The sequence below is a fragment of the Enhydra lutris genome, unplaced genomic scaffold (genome assembly GCF_002288905.1).
Source record: "Enhydra lutris kenyoni isolate GAN:26980312 unplaced genomic scaffold, ASM228890v2 scaffoldscaffold38, whole genome shotgun sequence".
In the NCBI taxonomy this organism is placed as follows: domain Eukaryota; kingdom Metazoa; phylum Chordata; class Mammalia; order Carnivora; family Mustelidae; genus Enhydra; species Enhydra lutris.
In genome coordinates, this window is record NW_019154122.1 from 12,609,865 (window position 1) to 12,620,094 (window position 10,230).

At 44.0% G+C, this 10,230-nt stretch overlaps 1 protein-coding gene across 2 annotated transcripts in view; it reads right to left on the reverse strand.

Moving 5' to 3' along the window:
• Positions 1-10,230, reverse strand: part of LOC111154629 (kinesin family member 1B) — a 142,252-nt gene that overhangs the window by 41,366 nt on the left and 90,656 nt on the right. For both annotated transcript variants that reach the window (XM_022514365.1, XM_022514364.1), the window contains exons 21-22: positions 2,468-2,561; positions 1,291-1,439 (exon numbers count right to left, since the gene is read on the reverse strand). In XM_022514365.1, coding sequence (XP_022370073.1) covers positions 1,291-1,439; positions 2,468-2,561 — 243 coding nt within the window. The remainder of the gene's footprint in view (positions 1-1,290; positions 1,440-2,467; positions 2,562-10,230) is intronic.

Below are 10,230 nucleotides of genomic sequence, written 5' to 3' on the forward strand. Positions count from 1 at the left end.
GGGACAGGGAGAAGAAGCAAATTTAAGATGTGGTGTGACGTTCTGGTAATAAGGAAAAGCAGTAACATTTATTGCCTTTTCAAGTCTAAGAGCTATTTCAACTCTTTACATCTACTCCTTCTTTCAGGCCTCACAGAAACCTAGGTGGCAGGGGCCGCTGCAAAGTTCCTCTTGAGGGAATGAGGGAATGGAGGCACAGGGCCGTTGGGGTCAATACAAAAACTGGAACTGGAGCCTGGCTGTTTGAGTGCAGAGGACCTGTCCCCTGTGTACACTGGCCTAGACCAGGAAGGGCACTTAGGACTTATAGGTGCAAATGTTATGGTTGAAAACTCAAAGAAAATTGAGATTTTTAGAAACCCAAGAATAGCATTCTCCTATTAATATGTTCCTCTAGCTCTTGGGGAACTGGGGTGGTTCAGTTGGTTGGGCATCTGCCTTCGGCTCAGGTCATGATCCCAGAGTACTGGGATCGAGCCCCACATCAGGCTCAGCAGGGGAGCCTGCTTTTCCCTCTCCTTCTGCCTCTGTCTCTGCTCGTGTGTTCTCTCTCTCACTCACTCTGTCTCTCAAATAAATAAAATCTTAAAAAAAAAAAAAGTTTTGCTAGCTCTTGTTGGAATACAATCTCCTCATTTGTAAATAAGATGGAAAACAAGTTGTTTTAAAAATGTCATGTAGGGGCGCCTGGGTGGCTCAGTGGGTTAAGCTGCTGCCTTCGGCTCAGGTCATGATCTCATTGTCCTGGGATCAAGCCCCGCATTGGGCTCTCTGCTCAGTGGGGAGCCTGCTTCCTCCTCTCTCTCTCTCTGCCTGCCTCTCTGCCTGCTTGTGATCTCTCTCTGTCAAATAAATAAATAAAATATTTAAAAATAAATAAATAAATAAAAATGTCATGTAATTGGGACACCTGGGTGGCTCAGTCAGTTAAGTGTCTGCCTTTGGCTTGGGTCATGATTCCAGGGTCCTGGGATTGAGTCCTGTAACAGGCTCCCTGCTCACAGGTAACCTGCTTCTCCCTCTCCCTTTGCTGCTCCCCCTGCTTGGGCTCTCTCTCTCTCTGACAAATAAATAGATGAAATCTTTAAAAAAAAAAAAAAAGTCGCGTAATATTTAATGAGTACCTACTATGTTCCAGGCACATACGGTGAATAAAGGCATATATAACCCTGTTTCACAGCCAACAGCAGCTGAGTTCACCCAGGGGAAAGGCTAGTTCAAGATGAGAGCCACAACCCCCTGAGGGACATGTGTACCTCCAGATGACCCACGGGCTCCCGCCCTCCATACCTTCTTCTTCAGTTCCACACTGATGGCGTTGGCCTCCTTCAGGTAAACAGCATTGCCCCAGAGTAAGTCCCTTAATGAAGTAAACTGGTGAGACTTCCACTTCCGGAAGGCCCACTGGGCCAGCTCAAATTCATGCTGTGTCCAAGCAGCTGAAAAGAGCAAATGAAGCGTAACAAATGGTGATCTCGTCACTACAGAGAAATTACACATCTCCTCTACCTCATCTCTCTTATCAAGTTATGTGCCCATAGTTCTCCATTCAGCTGCTTTTGTTTTCTGCTTTTCAGCAAAGCTTACGAAATTCTGTTGATATTATGAAGGCAGTATATACATTTTAGAAAACCTAAAAAAAAAATTCTATTTAAAACAGTACATGAAAGATATAGACTTCTCTTCCTTTTAAAAAAAGTATACATCTAATACGTGACTTATAATGAAGAAGAGCCCTATGACATACTATACAACTTCACATGCTATGTATTTTTCTTGCTAGTACAAGAAATAAAAAGGTCATATTTTACTTCACTATTAAAAAGTAAAGAATTTAGTACATAAATTAGAGTTTCTCCGAAGTTAATCTGAAGCCTTGAGATTACTGGGAGGTTGGGTGGAGAAACAAACTGGGAGGAGAATTCATACTGCACCATATGGAAGTGACAAGCAATTAATGCCCCGATTCAGCTAAGAGATTCTGAAAAATTTACAGCAGGTAGGCATGACTAAGCAATAGGATTAGAAATTTGCCAGAAGTGGCTTTAATATATATTAATATAGTTCAAAGTCCTCTCTGGGTAATCCTGGGCGTAAATCATATGTCAGCAAATAAAAGAATATCTTACCAAAGATAAGGCCCTATATTTATCTGTAACATACACGAGCTTCACATGTACAGTAATTTGAGACAATATATGTAAACTGCCTAAGAGACTCCTATAAGGACCGAACTAAGAAACCTTGTGTTCGACAGAACACAGTCAGCCCTTCTCCCACCTCAGAGAGCGCAGTCTGTGTTCTCAGCATTGAGGATCTTCTGAATCCCCTTTAACCTGGCTCGGTAAAACATCAGTAAGTGGTAGGGTTAACTATGATCAAATCCAGCTTTGATCACAGATGAAAGGCTAATCTGACGGCACAGATCCAAAAGCTACAGAGGGAAATTTTCATCTCTGGAGTTCACCTTCTTCCTCTTCTTCCTCCTCTTCTGTTGTCTCTGCAGCGAGGGAGCGGGTCTCAACCTGCTTCTGCAAGGCCTGCAACTTACTCTCATAGTCCTGGATGAAAAGAGAGGAGAGGACATGTAGGAGAGGGAGGAAGTGGACAGAGGGGAGGAGGAATGACAGCAGAGCTGGGGAAAGCAGAGAAAGCAAAAGATAAAAAAGGGAAGACAGAGGCAGGAAACAATAAAAAGACATACAGAGAAATACTTAGAAAAACCCCACAAAGTACACAAGATAGGCTGCTGTAAGGGGTAAATGCTGAAGAAAGCGAAATGCCATCTCTTTGTACGCCCTCGGACCTAAGAGGTCTTTATTTGGGGTTGAGGTCCAGCCAGGGGGTACTTTGAGCAGGAAAACACGTGAATCCCTTAAATTTATTTCCTAGTAGTATTTACGTAGAACCTTCACACATCAAGGAATTCCAGAAAAAAACAATACTGGAAAATTGACCAGTATCGCCAATAGTTCTGATTAGCTGTTTGGATGCGAACCACAGACTCTGAACTCTGCGGATGGAACACTGCTATTTTGGAAGTTGTAGGATGCAGGATACAGCCTTCAGGTAACCAAAAGATCACGGTGCTATTCGGGCCAAAATAATGTATAGACTGTATTTAGCTATTCAAGAAAGATATTTTAAAATATACTATTATAATACAAAATGTATTATTGTAATACAAATCAGATGTACCCTTCAATTCTCCATCTACTCACTTGACGCATTCTCAGTGGGGGTGGTATCACCTTGAAGAGGGTAAAAATATGGTTCTTGAAGGATACAAAAATCTTACTCTTTTTATGCATAAAGCACAAATATATATATATGTATATATATATATACAGTATATAAAGAGATGTACTACACATCTGAGGTATTAAAATTTCATGGTGGGGAAAGATTAAGGAAAAAATATCTAAAAAGGTTCCTTGGAGCGGTAATTTTAAAAAGCTTGCATTATTTGAGAATAAATCAAGTAAAGGTTAAGAAAAGAGACCTTCCCATAATAAAATACCAAATGACAGCATAAGCACAGTAGTTTAATATACACTGCCTGGGTTTCCTGCTTCCTTGGAGTGACCCAATTATAGACTGTCCTGGACAGAGGGATTGGGTATGGCCATGTACTGTTTTCTTTTCTTTTTATTTTATTTTATTTTATTTATTTATTTGAGAGAGAGGCAGTGAGAGAGAGCATGAGCGAGGAGAAGGTCAGAGGGAGAAGCAGACTCCCCGTGGAGCTGGGAGCCCGATGCGGGACTCGATCCCGGGACTCCGGGACATGACCCGAGCCGAAAGCAGTCGTCCAACCAACTGAGCCACCCAGGCGTCCCACATGTACTGTTTTCAAACAGAGTTCTCCCTGCGTCATAAGTCAAATATTCTTTTCATTACAAAAGGACCACTGAAAGCCTCCTAGCAAACTCTATTACGAAAAGACTCCCAATGGCGACGCTAACTGAGAAGGATGCAAATATTCCCAAGGCTCATCATTTATCACTTAGTCTCACAGAGGAAGCTTTCTCTCTTTCGTAGAGCTGGCTCTGAAGAGAAGCCAGCCACACAGCTTTATTAGCTATTGAAACACACCTTCTGGGAGACAATGCACTGTGGCAAAAATAAATTAATTAATTAATTAAAAGTTTTGCTCCTAGCACCTGCTCTTACTAGTCTTATAATTCTGGGAAAGTTAAATCCTCTCTACACTTAATTTTTGTCATCTTTAAAATGGACATTTTAGTATCTGACCTGCCCCACACACAAGACTGAAGGAAAAACCAAATGATGAACCATTTAAAAATGCATGTGAGGGCGCCTGGGTGGCTCAGTGGGTTAAAGCATCTGCTGTCGGCTCAGGTGATGCTCCCAAGGTCCCGGGATCAAGCCCCGCATCGGACTCTCTGTTCAGCAGGAAGCCTGCTTCCCCCCTGCCTGCCTGCCTCTCTGCCTACTTGTGATCTCTGTCAAATAAATAAATAAAATCTAAAAAAAAAAAAATGCATGTGAAAGTCTTCTTAATTGTAATATACACTATCAAAGTGACAGGCCATGTTTTAAAAAGTTTATTTTCTGGGGTGCCTGCATGGCTCAGTCGGTTAGGCATCTGACTTCGGTTCAGGTCATGATCTTGGGGTTTTGGGACCCAGCCCCACACGGGGCTCCGTGCTCAGCTGGGGAGTCTGCTTTTCCCTCTCCCTCTCCCACTGCCCCTCCCTCCATTCATGCTCTCATGCTCTCTTTCTCTCAAATAAATAAATAAAAATCTTAAAAATAAATAAATAAAAAAGTTTATTTTCTAAGTATACCCAGCACCCAGATCTTGGTTTCTAAATACTATTCTCCACTACAAAGAACCAAGGCTTCTTGGGAAAACAACTGATTCCAGGTTTGAAGCAAGGAAAGTACAAGGTGAGCTCAGAATATCTTGCGCCAGAAAGCAGAGAAGTGCTCAAACCCTGATGGGCTATTTCCAAAGGGCACCGAATCCCAGTGGCCAGTAAAGAAGAATAGTAGCAGAAACATAAGGGGCGCTTGGGTGGCTCAGTCATCAGGCATCTGCCTTCAGCTCAGGTGGGATGGAGCCCTGCACTGAGCCCCGCATTGGGCTCCCCCTGCTCGGTGCGAAGCCTGCCTCTGCCTCTCCCACTCCCCCTGTTCCATCTCTCACTGTGTCTTTCTCTGTCAAATAAATAAATAAAATCTTAAAAAAAATAACAGCAACACGATACAGCACACTGGGTATTAAAAGGAATCCAGGCGTCCACAGTGCTGCTAAAAGAAGGGGGGAAACGGAGAAGCTCTTCTCTGCTCCCCTGCAGAAGCCAGCTACGAAGTAAACGCAGAGGAACGGCAATTAGAAAAACTACCCTGCAACCCCGGACAGCACGACTGAATCCGGCAAAAATCACCCACACATGCTGGAGCAACTGAGGGAAAGCTGGATGCAGAACAGAAGAGCCACCCGATCCCGAGCACCGCCCTGGACGCCTGTTAATAAGACAAAGGAAGAGCTGGGAAACGTCACATTACATCTACAAACATTAGCATTACTGGTGAGAGGACAACTGAACATTTTGTCCGCTAAGGTGACACGAGGGAAGTACACAGTGTCACCTTGACAGCTTTCTTATCACACACGCTTGACCTAAATCTAATCTTGAGAAATAATCAGACTAATCAAAATGTAGCCTATTCAAAAATACCTAAAAAACCAAAGAGAAAAGAAACATCACGACCAACCGTAATATACAAACTGTGCTTGGAACTGGGATTAAAACTCACATGTGCTTCTCACCATTATATTTTTCAGACAGTAAGAAAATTGGAAAATGGACTGTATATAATACTGAATCAGTACTAAGTTTCTCAGATAGGTTAATGATATTAAAAGAATATACCTGGTTTTAGAAGATACACAGGGCAGTATTTTGGGGTAAGCTGTGTGATGCTTGCAACTTACTTTCAAATGAATCAGAAAAAATACATAATTACGGGTATACGAAGGTTCATTATACTATGTTTTCAGCTTCTTGGTATGTTTGCAATATTTCAAAATAAAATGCTGGGGAAGGGGCACTTTTTTTTCCCCTTAGAAAAACCTGTATGTTCTATGGGATCCTTTCAAAAGAGAAAGATGACTGTTTACCTAAAAGTTCTCTGGTGGGAACCTAAAAGTCCTCTGGTCGGAAAATAGTTAATATTTTAGCTTTAAGATGTTTTTGTTTTTCATTTGCCCCCACTTTTTTTTTTTTCAAGGATTTTATTTATTTACTTGACAGAGATCATAAGTAGGCAGAGAGCAAGGTAGAGATAGAGAGAGGAGGAAGCAGGCTCCCTGCTGAGCAGAGAGCCCGATGAGGGACTGGATCCCAGGACCCTGAGATCATGACCTGAGCCGAAGGCAGAGGCTTAACCCACTGAGCCACCCAGGCTTCTCCCCCAGTTTTTTATTATAGTAAAATGCACGAAACTTAAAATTTACCATCTGAACCATTTTCAAGTGCACAGTTCAGTGGTGTGAAATGCATTCACACTTTGGGCAACCATCATGACCATCCACCTCCAAAATTCTTTCCATCTTGCAGAACTCCATAACCACTGAACACTAACTCTCCATTTTCCCTTTCCCCCTCCCCCAGCAACTACCAGTCTATTTTCTATGATTTTAACTACTGTTAGTATCCCATATAAGTGGAGTCACATAATTTTAGCTTTTTAAAGATTTTATTTATTTGAGAGAGAAAGAAAAAGATGAGCGGGGGCAGAGGGAGAGGGAGAAGCAGGCTCCCTGCTGAGCAAAGAGCCAATATGGGGCTCAATCCCAGGAGCCTGGGATCATTACCTGAGCCGAAGACAGATGCTTAACCGACGGAGCCACCCAGGCACCCTAACTTTAGCTTTTAGTGACTAACTTATTTTTGAGGCTTTCTTCAAGAATCAGCTTACAACCTGGTCAAACTACCAATAAAAACAAAATCCTTTGATTCTGACAGTTAAGGTATGAAGATGACCCTCCCCTTAAAAGCTCTAGTTAAGCTTTAGTGGCAGCAAAGAGGACATGAAAAGGTTTCCTGTAACACTATGGAGCTAGAATTTTAACTGCAGTTGACTTGGGAAAATTTCTATCAGCAGTTGATAATCCAAATATCAACATTAGACCCTGAACTGGCCCTTCTCTTCTCCAAACTAGGCTATATGTGAGCTTCCAACAAGGACATTTTGCATGTCATCAGAAAAACTCTTAAGTATTGGATTTTCCTTCAACAAATGGGTAAATAAACTTGAATACTATTGTTCTGTTGATTTCTTGGTGGAAACTAGGAAATGGAAAGCACACCAAATAATAATACATTTATCAGTAGTCTTTTGTGTTTGTAAGAAGTCCCAACTGCTTAGATATATCCCCACATTTATAAGGGTACTACAGTGGCTGCTCCCACTTCTAGAACTTTCTCTCTCCTGCCCATCCTTGTTTTTAAGCTTATTTTGTGCCAGGAACTGTACTTAATGTTTTGTATAGATTATCTGAATCTTCCCAATAACCCTAGGAAGATGGTACTACTGTTACCCTCATGTTAAAGAAAAAAAGGCTTAAAGAAATTAAGTAATTTTGTCAAGATCAGTGTTAGCATGGATATAGGGATCTGAACTCAGGCAGCTGGACTCCAGGGCATGGTGTTTTAACCACTAACACTCCTACTACATGCAGATGTTAGGAGCACAGTGGTACATAAGACAAAAGTCTCCCTGGTGAGGGAAAAAGAGACGATCAATAGTAAAAAGACACAAGATACACCACAATTTCAGCAGCGAGTAGTAGTATGAAGGAAAAAAAGGTTGGTAGGTATGGGGGCTGATAGGGAGGTGAGAGGAACAGGAGTGCTCAGGGAAGTGCTCAGGGAGGGTCTGTCCGCAGAGAGGACATTTTTTTTTTTAATTAAAAAACATTTTTTTTACTTATATTTACTTATTTATTTGATAGCGAGAGTGATCACAAGTAGGCAGAGAGATGGGTAGAGAGAGAGGGAGAAGCAGGCTCCCCACTGAGCAGAGAGCCTGATGCAGGGCTTGACCCCAGGACCCTGAGATCATGACCTGCGCTGAAGGCAAAGGTTTAACCCACTGAGCCACCCAGGTGCCCCTTGAGAGGACATTTAATCAGAGATCGAAGCAGGCATGCTGAGAGATCTCCAGGGGGTGTGGTGGCAGTGGTGATGATTCCAATCAAAATAGAGCTGGCAGCAAGTACAATGGTCCTGAGAGGGAAAGGAGCCTGGTGTGTTTTAAGAAAAAGCAAGAAAACGCGTATGGTGGAGTGAGGAAGAAGGCTCAGAGATGCAGTTGTGAAGGAGGCAAATGGACTGGGTTACGGACAGCCTTATGGGACACGGTAAAGACTGTGGATTTCATTTTAAGGGAAGCCACTGGGCAGTTTAGAGCCAGAAAGTAATATGGGTCTAGCACATGTTTTAAAAACATCACTCTCTGTGGAAGAAAGCATGGGGACAGCAGTCACGACTCACCGCCATAGCAGTGCAGAGGGAGGTGGAGGCAGGTGACCTGAGGTGTCAGCAGGAAAGGTGGTGAATAGAGAATGGAGTTGGGGTATGCTTTACAGATAGAGGAACTACAGCTTACTGCTGATGTGGTCAGGAGGTGTGAAAAAAAAAGTGGGGGGAACTGAGGGTGGCTCTTGGATGTCTGGCCTGAGCCGGCTGCCGGTCAGCTCTACGGCTGTCAGGTCATAGGAAAAAAAGGTTGGTAGGTGTTGTGTGTTGGTGTCTTGAGGTCAGAGCAGAAGACTGAGAAAACACCACTGGGTTTGTCACTATGGAGATCTTTGGTGGCCGTGAGAAGAGTGGCTTCAGTGTGGTGGCGCGGAACGAGAGTCTGACTGGAGTGAGTTCAGCAAGAATGGGGTAAAGAGGGGCGCCTGGGTGGCTCAATCGTTAAGCATCTGCCTTCAGCTCAGGTCATGAGCCCAGGGTCCTGGGATTGAGCCCCGCATGGGGCTCCCTGCTCAGCAGGAAGCCTGCTTCTCCCCCTCTCACTCCCCTTACTTATGTTCTCTTTCTTGCTGTGTCTATCTCTGTCAAATAAATAAGTAAAATCTTTTAAAAAGTGACTACCTTCTAGATCAGGGTTGGCAAACAACAGCCTATGGACAAATCCAGCCCCTGCCTACTTGCTGGGAAAAAAGCGCTTACTGGAACGTGGCCACCCCACTCCTTCGCATACGGCTGCTCTTCAGCTGTAACTGTGGGGCTAAGCAGTTGCAATAGAGCCCGTGGGACCCAAAGAGCCTAAAATATTCACTGTCTGGTCCTTTACCTAAAAGGCTTGCCAATCCCCGTTCTAGATCAGTGGCTCTCAGAGGTGGCTGCTGGTCCCGCAGTATCAGTATCACCCAGGAACTTATGAGAAATGCAAATTATGAGGTACCTGGGTGGCTCTGTCAGTTAAGCGTCTGACTCTTGATTTCAGCTCAGGTCACTATCTCAGGGTCATGGGATCAAGCCCCAAGTCAGGCTCTGCGCTAGGTGTGGAGCCTGCTTAGGATTCTCCTTCCCATTCCCCCTCTGCCCCTGACCTCCCCCTTCTCTAAGAAAGAAAGAAAAAGAAATGCAAATTATCGGGCCCTACCCCAGACCTCCTCAGTCAGAAACTCTGGAGGTGGGCCCAGCAGTCTCTGTTCTCAGGGGCCCCCAGGGAATCCTGATGCTCATCAGGTTCAGAAGCACTCTTCTGGGTAACGTGTACAGGGGAACGGCAGAGCTACTAAAACAGGTGAGGCATTTGTTCTAAGTGGGTTTGTGTTCCCATGAAAGAGCCAGATGGGCACGGGGACTATTAGAGGCTGTCGTTATTAACCCATGAGAGCTGGCCTGGGGTGGGCTGGGGCAGCAGAAGTGCCTGTGGGTGCAGGTCTGGAGAGGAGTCACACATGATGAGGAACAACTCCAGTGTTGGGGAAGTGCAAAAGCCCAGAGGTGGGGACACACTTGGCATATGATCAAGGAACAAAAAGTCCAAAGTGCTTGCAGTATGGGAATGTTAAGAGATGAAGTCAGAGAGACAGGCAAGCATCCAGAACATGGAACGCTCCGTAGGCTTCAGTAAGAAGGTTAGAGTTTAAATCACAATGGGAAGCCACCAGAGGCCACTGACAGGATCTGATTTTTGTTTCCACAAGATGATGCTGGCTGCTGTGCGGACAGCGGCTTA